At 35.0% G+C, this 17,867-nt stretch overlaps 1 protein-coding gene across 1 annotated transcript; it reads left to right on the forward strand.

Moving 5' to 3' along the window:
• Nucleotides 1-16,644: 16,644 nt before the first annotated feature.
• Nucleotides 16,645-17,542, forward strand: LOC108965348 (the record flags this gene model as incomplete). Its single annotated transcript, XM_018927700.1, has 2 exons — nt 16,645-16,905; nt 17,184-17,542. Coding segments are annotated over 2 exons (620 nt in total), but the record flags the coding sequence as incomplete, so codon positions are not given.
• Between the last annotated feature and the right edge of the window lie 325 nt (nt 17,543-17,867).

Genomic DNA, 17,867 nt, shown 5'->3' on the forward strand with positions numbered 1-17,867 from the left:
GAATAGAACCGCTTCGTAAATTGCTACAGCTTCTGCTGTAAAAACCGAGCAATATGTTGGCAAAGCACCGACAGTAATAGCGACACCCTGATCGTTTGACACTGCAAACGTGGTAGTAGTATCCGTTTTCGACCCGTCGGTATATATGGGTTCCCATTCTGGTTTATAGGACTCAATAGCCTCGTTGAAGAGCAGAAAAAATTCATTGGAGCTGGTTTTTAGTTTCTGATGCTTTGACAGAGTGTTTATAAAAGAATGTTTGGGAGTCAACCATTGTGGATGGTCAGGTCGTTGATCAGGGCTATGCATTGCATGAGGGTGGACTGTTTGTTCGATTCATTCATCCTAGTTGTAGACGTCTCGAGGATGTGGAAAAAGGTTTTGTTCCTACTGTGGAGAATCCTAGGTAGAGGCATCATAGTATTATATTTAGTTCTTTGCTGGATGTTCGGTAGGCCTGCTTCGGCTAAAACGGCTCTGATCGGAGAGGTGGGGAATGCGCGTATGCTTCTTCTTACTGCTGTGTTTTAAGGCGCTTGGATGCATGCAAGGTGAGATTTTGCGCAGTGACCATATATCGCGAGTCCAAAATCCATTTTTGATAACATCAGTGCTTTTACAATATTTACAAATTTGACATACATATGTATATGACAGTGCTTAGATGATAAATACTTAATAATGTTAAGTCTAGATATTAAATTTATTCTAACATATGTACAATGTTCCTTATAAGTTAATTTATCGCAGGAACGTATCTTGATCCCTTCTTAAGCGTTTTTTAATATGAAGTTTTCACATTTCTTGAGACTTGGATACTAAGCTAAATGTGTAAAATTGGGTCGGTACTACCACAACTTCTATATCCTATATATAATGATTTTGGTTTTTCTAACAAATTTTATGCCGAATATATCGGTCAATGTATAAGTTATATATACAAGCCGTGTTTTATTTAACCAACACAGGCTATTAGGTAAGCTTTGACAAAAAAACGCTCTTAGCTTAATTCATATTTTCGCTCAAAGCTTAATATCCAGCTCTTAAGAAATGTAAAAACTTCATATAAAAAAACGGTTAAGAAATGGTCATTTCTAGTATGAAGATCTAAAGAAATGTAGTACTAATTTTTAGTACATTTTTCAATAAAATGTGAATATGGCAAACCCGGTTTTGCAAAGAAACCCGAAATCAATAATTGTTTCTTGAACGAAATCCAAAGTAATCGTTAAATTCATTATAAATTAGTTAAAGTCATTATTATGAAGCATATTTCATTTTTTAAAGTTGTATAAAAGTTACAAATCCTCAACAATATTCCTTAAATCGCAATAAAAATATTTTTGTACACACATACATAAATACATACATATTACGCATAAAGTTTATTTTCTTTGTTTATTCTCTCTTGCTCTTCTAATGTGGATCACTCACAATGCGTAACCAGCTGTCAAACTTACTTGAAGAAATAATGTATTTTTTCTTGAGTAATTACTTGAGTGCTGGCGGACCTTAAAAATGAGTTCTGTTGGCAAAGCAAACAAGAACAATCAGGTGGTATTCAATTTAGTTTGAAATTTCAAATTTGTGAACGGAATATTAATATTCAATTAAATATATACATATTATTCTTTTGAGGTCTAGAATACAAAAAACTGAAAACATGTGTTCATATTTGTCTTAATTTTAACTCAATACTCATCCAAAAAACGATAATTTGTTTTGTTACATTTTCATCCGTCAATATGAGGTTTCTCGCTATTGCCAACTACTTTTTTTCGAAAAAACCTAGCTATTGTGAATGAAAAAAAGGGATGAACTGGCAATGCCTCTAGTTCAATATACAAGCTATGATTGCTTAAGACAAGCCAACATAATTATGTTGGCTAGGTCTTTCCCACAAATTAAGCTAATAGCTTAGCTTGACAACTTAGCTTAGCTAATAGCTTAATTTGCTGGTCACATAAAACACGCCTAATATACACTGACCGATAATCTATCAGAGACCTGCAAAGGGTATGATTAAATCAGAACAAACACTCGTCCAAAAAACACTATTAAATCAATTCAATTCGTTTGAATCGAACGAATGTGTGACTGCAGGCAAGCTACGAGTACAGTAAATTTTCTGCTGGATTGGTTTGAATCATGTGTGGCAAAAAATGTATCAGCTTTAAATATGTGCGCATGTTACAAATTTTTGATGCATAAAAACATCTGCCGGCATATGGTATATAAGTTACCACCTCACACATTCAAAAAGTATCATATGATGCATTAATATCATATGATGCAAAGCAATATAATATGACACTACTAAATCGCTGAGAGTGCGACCCGTTGCAGCGATAAACACAGGTCTAGAGTTAAGTATCATTAAATGTAAACTTTAGTTCTTAAGCGGAATTCAATAAAGGAGCATAGCTCCCAGAAAACATTTTTTTTTATAAAAACTAACTAAACTACTAAAACTTTTTTAATTGGCGCCCGAATAGGGACCAGCGCGCGTAAATAGTAATAGCCTGAAAACCGAAAAGGCTACGCGAGTGGCGAACGGTAGTGATTGTGAATAAAAAAATAAACCTGAAAATAAAAAATTAAGGCTACGTGAAAAGTGAAAAAATGCTGACGAGTGGCTACATTGTAAGATGTGGGATTTGGAAACGTCGAGGGACGTCAGCACCACTAGAGAAAAAGACAACCCCGAAACATATAAGGACATCATATGGAAAGCTGGAAACCACTAGTGTAAGCTTTTATAAAATATTTTAAGATTATTATAAATAATATTGTTACTATAAAGAATACAAAATTAAATTGTTCAACCCAAAAAGAAAGAGAATCAAAAAAAAAAAGATCCTAAACTAAAAGAAAAGATATATATCGATACAAAAAGAGAGGAAAAAAGTCCACAATTATTGTAAGCTTTTACAAAAAAATTCTAAAATTATTAAAAAAAAGTGCTGGTACAAAGGAAAGAAATTTAATTATTTGTCATAGACATAAAAAGTTTAATATAATGCCGCCCACAGCTAACGAATTAATTGAACAACTAAACCAAACGAGGTTAGATTATGGGCAAACCACCCATTCTTCAAATCCTTTCACAGATCCCCTCCCACCCCTAACCCAACTCTAATAACAACAATAGTTCGAGAAGTACTCGAACGAATGAGTACGCAGACTATAACTGACTTTACCGAGCCCGACCACAGGGGACACTGAACGCGAACAACATAAACGAATTAGATAAGATTCCGGACATGGTCCAGAATTAAAGTCCTGGAGGAAGAGCGTAGACAGAATTCTAAAGCTTATGAGGAAGTCAAGTATACCCCTAAGTACTTCGCGATACTCTATATGATCAGGCATAAAATAATTGGCGATGCCGACACCGCATTGGAATCGTACAATAGTCCACTTGATTGAAGTCAAATTCGAAAATGCCTTATGATGCATTATTCAGATAAAAGGGACATAGGTACCCTCGAATACCATATGACCACTCTGGTCCAATGGCACGACGACATTCCACCCTTCTATCAAAAAGTTTACCAGAACCTTTCACTTATATTAGACAACATTTCATGTCTCGAGTTAAACGACGAGTCCGTACGGACTACGATCAATTCACATAGGGACAAAGCCCTTGACACATTTATTAGAGGACTAAATAGTGATTTACCTCGTATTCTCAGCATGAGAGAACCGACAACCTTGCCCCAAACAAATTTATGTCAAAAACTAGACAACATGACGTATAGAATAAATCATGCAAATAATACACACAAAGCCAATATTCAACCACCACCACGACCTCCCCGAAATAACAATTTTAATAAAAATAGAACTTTTTGCCACAAATTAACATATTCCCACTCCCCGAGACGAAATTTCAACCAACATGCATTCGGCTTCAATCAAACATATATCCCCAACACTCTCCCAATTATATGCAAAACAACCAAGGATTCATGCCGAGGTTCAACATTTTACTCGAACAACCCCCATATTACTATAGAAAATACCTTCTTTAATAACAGACAGAACTTTCCACCTAAACCACCGACCCCAATGGAAGTAGACCAATCAGTATTTTCAAGACAGATCAATTACCAGAATAGGCCCAATACATTCCAAGACAGTCGACCACCGAAACGTCCGATTTCCGCACAAGTGACTCACCCTCCAAGCAAAATAGAACGAAATTTTTTTACTAAAGCAGTAGAAGTAGACCCGAGCAGGATTTATGATGACAATTCATAAATGTATCGGTAAAAATGAGCCCGATACTATTCATTTTTTATATTAGCGCCGTCTTCGCTGCCTTATTACGAATTCAGAAGAAGGCGGGGGACACAATAGACTTTTTATTGATAACGGATCTAATAACAATTAAAATCAGTTGCCGAAAAAATTGAAGTTGTCGACATTTTTAGACCAACAGTAGGAAAAATAAAATTTTTCATATTACCAACTCTAAATTCGTTCCACGGCATAGTAGGCAACGACACACTTAATTAAAAGCAATCATTCGTACCGATGAACAGAAATCAGATGCCTCTGCCTAAAAAAAAGTATCGAATGGTCATAGATTATCGTAAACTCAATTCAGTTATGATCCCCGATAAATATCCAGAAACAATAATCTATTTACTGTTATTGACTTAAAAAGTTGGTTCCATCAGATTCCACTTCGCAAGTCAGACGTTGAAAAAACTGCATTTTCCATAAACAACGAAAAATATGAATTCATTCGCTTACCTTTCGGTCTAAAAAATGCGACGACCACATTCTAAAAAGGCACTAGCCGATATCCTTCGTTAACATATAGGAATAAGATGCTATGTTTACATCGATGATGTTAAGAATATAGAATTAGTATTTCAAACCTTAGAAAATGCAAACATGAAAATCCAATTAGACAAATATACATTTTCTAAAGCAAAAGTAGAATTTTTAGGATATGTAATCAGTTCAAATGGGATAAAAACCAACCCCGAAAAAGTAAACGCCGTAGCTAAATATCCAGTTCCACAAACTTTCAAAGAATTAAGATCCTTACTAGGTATGTCAGGCTACTACCGACGATTTATCCAGGATTACCCAAAAGTAGCTAAACCATTAACAGCACTTCAGAGAGAAGAAGCCGATCATGTCTCCATACGGAACTCGAAAAAAATAGGAATAGAATTAGAGAACGAGGCCTTAGAAGCATTTAATAAATAAAAAATACTTTAATATCCAAAAATATAGTTTTAGCGCGTTCAAATTTCGGTAAGGATTTCGAACTAACGACTGACGTCTCGGATTTCGCATTAGGTGCCGTCCTATCGCAAGACGGTAGACCAATTACTTTCACATTGAGAACTTTAAGCAAAGCCGAACATTATGCTACCAATGAGAAAAAAATGCTTTCTATAATATGGTCACTTAGTTCACTTAGAAATTACCTCTACGGTTCAAAAAAAGATAAAATTTTCACCGATCATCAACCTCTTACCTATGCCTTAAGCCATTAAAACACTAATAGTAAAATGAAGTGATTGAAAGCCATTTTAGAAGAATATAACTACGAATTAACTTACAAACGTGGTAAAACAAATGTAGTTGCAGACGCTCTTTCAAGAATACCTATACAAACAAATTCACTCACACCTACGATCATTACCGTCTTCACCATAAGGGCACACGGGGAACGGCGCCCAGGGCCCCTATTCTCAGGGTCCCCGAAAAACCTACAATTTCTCTCACACATTTTTGTCGGGCATATTACACTTTTTTCACAAATCAGTAATCTTATCAGAGAGTATATTTCCGAACGCATGCTACCTAATTTATTAAGTACACCATCTATCGATCACTCACGCAATCACTCCGATTCTAAATCAAGCTGCACCGTGTAAACAAGGCCTAACATATATGTCGACATTGCCTATGGTTGGGGGACCAACTTTCAGTCTAATAGGAGTGAGTGAGAGGCGTTATTTTGTTTCGTTTTATACTGAGATCAATAAACACTGGATTATTTACTTACTGGACAGAAGTTTTGATTTGTTCGTTTAAACATTATTTCATTATRTCGAAAAGAACATAATTAAGTGATTCACAAAAAAGAAAAAAAAGTTACAGCTCAAAAAGAAATAACGGAAAAACTTGCAAAGCTCATTTCGTTTTTTACGGTTGAAGAAACAAATAAGGCAAGGGGTTATTCATTCTCATCACCACAAGACAAAAGTACCTCTGAATGTCACCAGGAAAAAGAGGTTACATGTGACGAAAATGACAAACATACATTAGATGCTGAACCATCGACTTCAAGCCACTGTGGATTAATAACTGCAAGCTTAGAGAATGTATCTGCGCCTCCTGACCCGGGTACTTACTGTGACGACATTTTATCGGAAGAAGTCCATGATATTTGGATTCGAAAAGGACCAGAGCTTTTCCAAAATATAAATAGTGACTTCCTTGAAACTTCTACAAGCTTTCCAGCTTCAAAGGGTAAAACGAAAACTAGATACTTAACTAAAATCATTTTTATTCGTAAATTGACGAATGGTGAATCTTTACAAAGAGAATGGCTCGTTTATTCACCAGCAAAAAAATCTCTATACTGTTATTTAATACCACTACTGGTACTGGACGTAATTTAAGTTCTCCTAATGGATATAAAGATTGGAAGCATACAAGTAACTTATAGATAGAGCATGAGAACAGTTTACAGCACAGAGAATTTATGATGAATTATGTCGCAAGAATGAAAACTACTGGACGAAATGATTTTGAGTTGCTGTCCAATGTAATACAGAAGTTAACTATTTGAAAAATGTGCTTAGGAGGATTGTTGCAGTGGTAGATTATTGGCTTCAAGAGATCTTGCTGTTCGTGGCGATAATGAGATATTAGGATCGCAAAATAATGGTAATTATTTGGGATGCTTAGAACTGATTAGTGAATTTGATAGTTTTCTTGTTGATCACATACAAAACTGCGGAAATCGTGGAAAAGGAAGTACATCATATTTATCGGCAAATATTTGTAATGAATTTATTAATTTAATGGGACAGCAAGTTTTGAAAACCATTGTCAAAGAACTTTATTCAGCGAAGTACTATTCTATTAGCGTCGATTCTACACCAGATCTGTTCCACCTTGACCAACTAACTTTCATAGTTAGATACGTAAAAGACGAACAGCCTATTGAGAGTTTTATGCAATTCTTGCCTATGGATAAACATAATGCACAATATATATAGCAGATACCATTTTAAACTTTTTTGAAAGCCCTGATATTCCTATAAAAGATTGTCGCGGGCAGAGCTATGACAATGCATCAAATATGTCTGGAAAGTACTCTGGTGTTCAGTCAAGAATAAAAGAAATTTGCGAATTTGCGATTTACGTTCCATGCGCGGCACATACGCTAAATTTAGTGGGTGTTAAGGCTGTTGAGTGTGTTACTGAAGCGGTATCATGCTTTTTATTTGTACAAAAATTGTTCAATTTTTCCTCGGCTTCGACAAAACGGAGGAAAATTTTACAGAGCATATAAAAGCAGATAGTGTCCTAAAGTCTCTTTCGGAAACTAGATGGTCTGCACGTACCAATGCTATTAATGCTTTGCAAAATGGTTATTTAAATATTTGTGAAGTATTGTCTTCAATCGTGACACCAGTCAAGTGACACCAGCCTAGAAAAAAAAAAGGAAAAATTTGAGGCTGCTCTTCTAACAGAAATTTGGAATGATCTTTTGGGAATTATGAATAAAACAAGTCTAAGTTTACAGAATAGCACCCTTACCATGGACGTTGTAACGAAACACTACGAATCTCTGATCAGTTATGTCAATACCGCACGCAATAATTTTGATCAGTACGAAACGGCTGCTAAAGAAAAAAGTCCATTTGCTGACTACAAAGGTACATTTGAAAGAAAAGAAATTCGCAGCACAAGCATAACTTTTTTTGAATTATCATGCGATACTGCACAGTTGAGAGTCAAGGATAAGTTTCGTGTAGATACTTTCGTTCCCATAATTGACAGATTAGAGACACATTTTAAAAAACGTTCGGCAGCATACCAAGAAATTTATAGTCGATTTAGCTTTCTTTGTCAGTTAACAACAATTGAATCTGGCGAGTTGATCAAAAAATGCAAAGAATTTTTAGAATTTCATCATGAAGACATTAATGCAGATGAGCTCAAAATAGAATGCTTTTATTTAAGCCAACATTTAAAACAGCAAAGTAATCAGCGGATTTAAATATCTCAAACTTACATCACCTAGTAAAATCAGATAAATTGGAAGAAACTTTTCCAAACGTAGAAATCGCTACTAGAATATTCCTTTGTCTAATGGTTACCAATTGTAGTGGAGAGCGGTCAGCTTAAGAGAATAAAAAATTAATTGCGAGCAGCAATGTTGCAAGAACGACTGAGTAGTTTGTCAATTATGTGTATAGAAAATGATCTCCTTCAAAAAATTTACTTTAAAGATATAATAGAAGATTTTGCTCAACAGAAATCCCGAAAGAAATCGTTATCTTGATATCGTAATCACACACACACCCACACACACGCCTACACGCATCAACATTAATGACATTTATATCATACTGGTTTTGATTAGCTTTATTAAGTGTAAAAAAACAAAAAAATTTAGTATAAGTCGCTTTTTTACTTTCAAAAAGGGCCCAAAATTCTTGTGTGCCCAAGGGACACAGTTTGGTTTAAGACGGCCCTGGATACGATTCATAGCGATGAAAGCTCGAGTCATAATTTAATCCCTGGTACAGTGGTTCAATCAGTTCATGTTTTTAAAAACCAAATTTTTTTCAAGATTGACGAAATATCTTCATAGCAATTCAATAAGATTATTAGCAATATTGATTTCTTACATGAAACGATGTCTTAACCCATCTGTTATAAATGGAATTCATACAGAAGAAAGGATAATGGGTATGATGCAAAATATCTATCCTATTCATTATAGTTGAAGATATTAAAAGAACAATTAAGAGCGCATAGGAATGCCACTGAAAATAAAACACAAATTCTTGAAACAAAATATTTTCCCGGTATGTAAAATAAAATAAAACGAATAATAAGCAACTGCACCGTTTGTGAAGAAAGTAAGTACGAGAGACATCCCAATCAACCGAATATTGCTGAAACTCCATTGCCAACATATCCAGGCCACACAGTCCATATCGATATATTTTTAACAGAGGGAAAAATAGTTATGACAACTTTAGATAAATTTACAAAATACGCAGTAACAAAAAGCCTAAATAGCAGAGCAATAGAAGACGTCAAAAAACCTTTAAGAGATATTATATTTTTCTTTGGAGTACCAAAATTAATAGTTATCGACAATGAGCCATTTTCACACTCAGCCTCTTTAAAATGTATGATGAAAGACGACGAAGAATAGAAGTTTACAGTCCTCCTCCATACAAAAGCCAAGCTAACGGACAAGTGAAAAGGTTCCACTCTACATTAATCGAAATAATGCGTGGACACAGAAATTTTGAAGAACTTTTAGAAAGAGCAGTATCTGAGTATAATCATTCAGTTCATTCCACAACACTTAGAAGACCAGTAGACCTATTTTTTCATAGAAGTGTTACATTTCCCCCGAAGACATAGAAAGAACTAGACAAAGCAAAGGATATCGAAACCATAATAAAAATAAGAAGGAAATAAAATCATATTTATCAGTACAAATAATTTTTGTTAAGAAAACTAGGAGATTAGGGAGTAAGTTAAGTAAACCCTACAGTAAAGAAATAGTTAAGAAAGATAGAAATAGTACCGTGTTAACTGAAAAAGGACAAATAATTCACAAAGGTAGAATTCATAACTAAATATGTACTGACATTCTTTTACAGAATATTTCTCGACCACTCAAACTCCCAACTAATAACAATAGAAAAGAGAACGGCTAGACTACAAACCGGCACATTTAGGATAATACATGAAATTGACATAGAAAAGTATACGGAGACACTAACTACCGCTTCATATTCCACTTAATATCACAGATAAGAGCCCAACTTAACAATCTAAAGGTAGAGCAAAAAATAAAAAGATCAATAAATTATAGCGTAGCGCATGAAAATGGATTGCAGGAAGTCCAGACCATGAAGACTACGAAATAATTTCAAATAAATAATGTCTTACAAAATAAAACTTTAGACATTAGAGCAGTAAAAAATAACGGGAGAATCAATCAAATCAATTTTAATACAATTTTAAAATTCGAAAAGGGAATTTATGGATTAGAACACTATTGTAAAAAGTAGAATTCCCTAAAAATATGCTTAAGTAATAATTTAGTAGATTTAAGTAATGTATAAATAATCACCTAAAAAGTCGTTTGCCAAACAGCACGGAGGTCAACAACCAGCATATCCCAACTACAGAGGAAAGGGGACCTGGAATAATACTACTAAATAAATACATCGGAGAAATTTCAATTAACAATGAATCCACATTTTTAAACTCGACCTTCATAATTTTGTATACGAAAGTAACCATTGTTACCAACGGGAAAAAGTTCTATAACGGAGAAAGAACAGCAAGTAAGCCATTCCCAGCCATCCTACAACCCTAGCACCACTCAATATAGAATAATTTCTCTCGCTGGAGATGCTGAAACAGCTTAACATCAACAATACAAAAGTAGTGAGTCAAATATAGAACCAGCATCACTCTAATTGTCATTTTAACAGCCATCGCCTTAATTTTCGAGAAGAATCTTTTGATGAAACAAAAAGATGATGAACCCAATAAACTGTCACAATCGGCAATAGAAGGACTCAATCAAATTTTCAATACACCTAAAGATTCAAACGAGGACGTTTGAATTTCAAGCAGGGACTAGTTACCACCCCACACATTTAAAAAGCATCATGCATTAATATCATATGATACAAAGTAATATCATATGACACCACTAAATCGCTGAGAGTGCGACACGTGTAGTGGCAACCTGTGGGAAGCGCAGGGTCAGCGAGATCCATACCCGTTGCATCGGCAAACATAGGTCTAGAGTTGAGTATAATTAATTGTAAACTTTAGTTCTTAAGCGGAATTCAATAAACGAGCATATCTCCTAGAAAACATTTTTTTTATAAAAACTAACTAAACATTTTTTAACTTATATGTACATATAATGTATAATAATGTATAGTATATAATGGCAACTCCATCGAGCACATACATACCTATATACATGCAATTGTTGTATGTACATTTTAAAAAAGTAAAGAACACATTTCACAAAAATAACAATAACAATAACAATATTTAATTTTTTAATTACTTATTAAAACGCTAATAAGCGTATTTCATATCTATAGGTACATATCTATTTATTACACCTAAATATTATTTTTGTAAATTGAATTTAAAAACAAAGCTATCAACTGAGCCAGGTGCAAGTCCATTGCGTTTTTCTGTAATAATATTACCAGCCAACGAAAAAGATCTCTCAGCCGCGGCACTGCTAGCTGTTATTGAATGTACACTGGCTCAAACGCAAAATGGGACACCGCTCGTAAACTGGGTAACCCTAGTCAAACTTCATGGGAACTAAGCTAAAAACACATACATACATACGATTTGAATGTCAAATGCAAAATGGACTACCGTTATTTTTTGGAACTGAAATGAGTTCTGCGTTTTTATTTCAATAAATACTCATTGTATATTCATCGTGTGTTATATTTAAGTGTTTTGTGAAATGGCACCTCCGGAAAGCAAACAAATTTCAAAGAACAGCAGGAAATTATGAAACTTCATTCTGAAGGGCTATTAATTCACGAAATTTAAATAAAAACAGGTAAACTCCGATCCACAGTGCAGAATATTGTGACGCGAGGAGTCAAATAGTTCCGTTTGACCTACAAAGTCAAGGAAGATCTAGAAAAGAGCTTAATTCCCGAATGTTGAAAGAAGTGAAACTGAATCCTTTTGTTAGCGCTTCAGAATTAAAACTTTCTGCCGAAAAGCATCTTGGAAAAAAAGTGTGCGCAGAAGCAATTCGTACTGTGTTACGTTCCAACGATTTTAATGGTCGAATATTTCCGAAGTTACGAAGATGTGGTTAATCCATAACTGTCGTAAATTATTTCAACCAATAAGAATTGCCTAGACGTGTATACAAAAATCGATTTAGCTCAATCAATGACCTGAAAACTGTAGTAATGGCAGAGTGACTAAAAATCCAACCAGATTTTTGCAATAAATTAATGGAATCTATGCCACGACGTCTTCAAGCCGTTTTAAGCGCAAAAGGATATGCTACTAAATAATAGTTAAAAGTAAATAAATCCAAATACAAACAAAAATAAATGTATGTTTTTTTGCTTAGTTGCCATGGATGTATCGTTTTCACTCAAACTGGAGGCCCTTTTTGCAGGACATTCCCATTTTACGTTTGAGCCACTGTATATGCATGGTAACTTGATATAAATATGGATGTTTTTATTGTTATTCCGGTATTCAAGCAAATTAAAACTATTAGACATTTGAACCAGTTCTCTTGAATACTATGTATATATATAATGTTGACCTCCTCATTAGGAGCTACGACATTCTTAATGCTGAGTTGAGAAGTTGGAATAACTTATTAACGAAATACAAAGAAATAGATAAAACTGCTACATTAGAAATAAATTCAAAAAATTTCCGCTTGCCCGTCGCAAATGTTCACTGTGTGAAGAACGAACGTAAAATGGATTTGTATGTCGTGTATGGGCGAAACCAATTCATACAGATCGAACGCACATGTGTGTCGTGTATACCCACATTTAGCCCACATCACTTGCCATCAGAACACAAAGAACTTGTAAATGTACAGCAAGTGCACAAGTAAATCAATGTATAGGTGATGATATACAACCCAAACCCTGTCGAACATTTCAATCAATGAAGTATGAGTATGATAATGCGGACGTTCATAAGCAAGTCATGTATAAAGTGATCCCGAGTGGTTCAAAGTGGTTGGAGGATGGCGTCATGTGTAGAAGTTCACGCAAGTGCGGAAAGTTCTCTGATTAGCTTGTTAGTTCTCTGATTAACTTGGGAGTGGCCAGTAACGATTCTTTTACATATGACTCAAGCAGCTCATGACTTCCGGTCTTTGACCAAGTATCCTCTGGGTAGCCTAAGAACATCCGTTTGAAGGTGAGCTAAAGTGAGAAGGCGAAATATCCCCTACAAAGGGTTGTGCGCTGGGCTTGGGACCCGCCACGTAAAAAAACCAACCCATATAAGAATCTATCGAGCATATTGTGTGATAGATTAAAGCCCACCGTCAACAAACTGATTGGACCTTATCAGTGTGGCTTTAGACCTGGCAAATCAACAACCGACCAGATATTCACCATGCTCCAAATGTTGGAAAAGACCTCTTCGTCTATTTAAAATCTGCCTTCGACAGCACGAAAAGGAGCTGCCTTACACCCGCGTCGTTAGTTCTGCTTTCTCCAGACTGCACAAGGAAGCAAAGCAGATGGGTCTGGCGGTGAAGGAGGGCAAGACGAAATATCTCCTGTCATCAAACAAACAGTCGTCGCACTCGCGACTGGCCTCTCACGTTGACAGCCATAACTTTGAAGTCGTAGATAATTTCGTCTATCTTGGAACCAACGTAAACACCACCAACAATGTCAGCCTGGAAATCCAACGCAGAATAACTCTTGGCAACAGGTGGTACTTCTTACTGAGTAGGCAATTGAGAAGAAAAGTCCACGAACAAAAACCAAATTCTATAAGTCACTCATAATGCCCGTCCTGCTATATGGTGCAGAAGCTTGGACGATGACAATAAGTGATGAGTCGACGTTGCGAGTTTTCGAGAGAAAAGTTCTGCGAAAGATGTATGGTCTTTTGCGCGTCGGCCACGGCGAATATTCGGTGGAGCGAAGAGCTGTATGAGATATATAACGACATTGACATAGTTCAGCGAATTAAAAGACAGCGGCTATGCTGCCTAGGCTTGTCCGAATGGACGAAAACGCTCCATCTCTGAAAGTATTCGACGCTGTACCCGCCGGGTGGAAAAGGACCTACGCTTGAAATATCCAATTGGCGCCACGTAGCGAAAAGAAAAAACGACTAGCGCGCTGTTGTTAACTCGGCTATAATCGCGTAAGCGGTGTCTACGTCAATTAAGGAGAAGAGGTGGTTCAAAATTGTTCTCTATCGCTTCTTTGAAGAAATACGGAAATGCTTAAGTCATATGCCATGAGTCTTGGTTAGTTTCTAACCAGAATATGAAATGACAGCTGTTCATTGTAAAATCTATGAGCAAAGACGGAGTTTAGACGTTGTTTTGTCATTAATTATAATTTTTTGTACTCTTGCAACCAGTTGCTATCGGTTATAATAGACCTGTTGATCTTGTATCACCCAAAACTAATCGGTATACAGTGGCTCAAAGCTTATTTCATGCATATGAAATTCAAAATTTGAAATGTTATATTTTGACAACAAAAACGCGTATCGAAATAATTCAAACTCCTAGTTGTTAATATATAGTAAATGTGTAGTTTATAAAAGATACTCCATTTATTATTTATTACTTAATAGCTTATGTATGATGTATGAACAAAAAACAGGAAACAAATTTCATATCACAGCTTATATCATGCAGTGTACTTTTTACTAAAAATGTGATAAATGCTTTGTTTTAAACTTCTTTAATACTTAATACGATTTCCGTTAGCTTTTAATACAGCTTTTAGCCTTTCTGGCATGGACTGAACTAGTTTTTTTTAAACCTTCTGTTTCAATTTTGTTCCACTCTTCTAAAATAGAGCTTTTTAGCTGTTCCTTATTACTTATGCGGTGTTTACGGATGTTAGTTTTAAACAAAGACCATAAATTCTTGATCAGGTTCATGTAGATTCATTAAATGTTGTTAATTCCATATTAGCCAGGTCTGTCCTACTGACGATTGTATTTAGGATCGTTGTCCTGATAATTCCGGAAATTCTAACGCATCCCAAGTTTCTCGGCACTTTAAGGTAAATTTTCTATTAATATATTAAGATACAATGTTTTATTCATAACACCCTCACCAAAGACCGAATTTCCAACGCTGAGTGCAGACATACAGGCCCATACCATAACACTGCTACCACCATACCATACAGTTGGCCTAATGTTACATCTCTGAACCTCAGTATTGGATTTCTGCCACACGTAAGCCATTCCATCTGAGGTGAAAAGGTTGAATTTCGACTGGTTAGAAGTAAAAAGTAAAATATTAGTGTCCAGCTCCCTGGCAAAGGTAACACGGATTAGTTGTTTTTTTTTTTTTTTTTTTTTTTGATGAATGCCTTTTTTCGGGCTACTCGGTCAACCGCATGTAGTACCCGACGGACAGTTTCAGCATAAAATGATTTCCCTAGCTCCTCCTGAATCTTTGTAGTTAGCCTCGGGTTTTCTTTAATTTTACGCATAATTAAACGCTCGTTCGTCGCGTCACGTTCGTTGAAAATTTTATTTTGTGCGTTTCAGCTATGATTTTGAATGGGATATTCATGTACGAAACGCTAAACTATATTTTCCACAGTCACAATTTTTCTCACTGATTTTCAATTTCTGAAATGGTTGATAACCAATTCTCGCTGCTCAATGGTTGTACCTGACCCATTTTACCCAAACTAATACACTCAACACATTAAAACTTTCTTCGAACTATTACTGAATGCTAGCCCTTAGATTTAGAAATTCCCGGTACCGTTACCCACGCAATGGGGTTCCCCCACAACATAGACAAGAGGGTGCATGAAATAAGTTGTGAACAAAGTTCCTGGAAGGAATTTCTTGACTTTGTAGATGTAAGATTGTCCTTCCAATAACTTTGTCTTGCTTACTATATTAGTAGAATATTCAACCTATTTTTTTGAGTATCTTAGTTTCCATTTTATGGCAATATAAAGTGATAAATTTATATCTATATATACAAAAATGAAACCCGTTTTCCGTTGTCGCGACATCAGGCGTAAATGGCTGAACCGATTTGGCTGATTTTTTTTTTTTTTGTAGTTTTCTAATACTCTGCAAAAGGTTCTTATGGGAAAAAATATTAAGAAAATCTCTCAGAGAGATTGAAAAATATACATTTAATTTTGCATATACGAATGTAAACGTAATTCAATTTAAAGGTTAACGTCATTCTATTTAACAAAAAAAAAATTGTGGTAATCTGTTTTCATGTAAATTTTATTAAGTTTTTGATAAATTTCGTTTTTTTTTAAGACTAAGAAGTTTTTTGTCTGCTAATAAGTGTTTATTAATCACGGCAAGTTCAGTTCACTTTATATCGATTTTTGGTAACTTTTGGTGACTATACAATATTACAATTTGGTATACATGGTAAATTTGATATCTTTTTATTTTAAGTCGGATTTTCGTTTTTAACAATGCCACCAACCAGACGTACAAACTTAGGCCGCAGATCTCGAAATACGGAACGTCAAAGAAATATAAGAGCAAATCAAACAAATGAGCAACGCGAAGCGCAAAATGAATCGAAATCAACATAGAAATGTTGTATTTAATCCCCACAGAGATGCATTCTGTTATAATGTGCCAATTGATTACAGTTCAGAATAAATTGTTGCTATTGGACTAATGTATATTGTGTGTCSACATTGCAATGCATTGAAATTCAAAATTGAAGCCCCTGGATTGTGTTGCRCCAGCGGCCAAGTCAAATTGACGCCATTGGTACCACCACCAAAGCAACTACATTCATTGGCTTCTGGAAATGGGCCAGATTCTAATAATTTTTTGATTCATATCCAGCAATACAATAATTGCTTTCAAATGGCATCATTTGGCGCAACAAAAGTTATTCGAAACAATTTTATGCCTACTTTCAAGGTAAGTAAGTATAATGACAAACAATTTTATTTAGTTTTACAACTATGTAGCTGGTGCAAAATATGTTGAGCCAGTGTTATGTAGATGTGTTTACAAAGTGTTCCAATACTTGGTAAAGCCTACTACCTAAAGCTGCCATGGAATTCTACTGTTCAATGTTGAGGTTTAGTTTTAATTTGAAATGATCTATAAAGTAGTTTGGCAGTTTTTTGCGAGCCACWTGGTGGCACAAACAATTTGCTATACAATTACCTAAATATATATTTATGTTCTTGCAGATTCAGGGTCAAATATATCATCGAACAGGTTCCTTATTGTCAATGCCTGATGAAGACTATAAATTTTTGCAAATATATTTTATGGGCGAATCAGCAAGAGAAGTCGATCAGCGTTGCGCAGACAACAACTCAATGAAAAGATCCATTGTGGAASAACTTCAAACATTTTTCCATCAACACAATGAATTAGTTGCATTATTCACAACTGCATTAGACCGCATTTTATTAGATAATCATAAAATTGTCATCAGAGCCGATAAGGCGCCTACAGGAAAATTTAGAAAACCGAGACATTGTTTTACTTCGGCGAAACGATCAACTTCAGCATGTGTTACAATATCCTTTCCTATTTTGGCAAGGTGAAAACGGCTATCATTTTTCAATTAAGATGATAAATCCAGTTACAGGTAAATTAATTAACAATGTATGTTTTCAACATTAAAATATATGTTTACTAACTGAAAATTTATATTATTAAATTATTAACAAAAAAAAAATTGTTTATAGGTGCTGAAACAAACAAAAAAGTTAGTTCAATGAATTCATACAGACTGATGGTTCGGGAAAATGAAGACAATCACATCTTAAAGTGTTGGCGTCTATTTCACCAATATGCTGTGGATATGTACATATGTGAAAGCTGAAACTGAACGATTAACATTTATCAGGTGGAACCAGGCAAAA

This window comes from Bactrocera latifrons, unplaced genomic scaffold, assembly GCF_001853355.1.
Source record: "Bactrocera latifrons isolate USDA-ARS-PBARC rearing strain unplaced genomic scaffold, ASM185335v1 scaffold_1390, whole genome shotgun sequence".
Lineage (NCBI taxonomy): Eukaryota > Metazoa > Arthropoda > Insecta > Diptera > Tephritidae > Bactrocera > Bactrocera latifrons.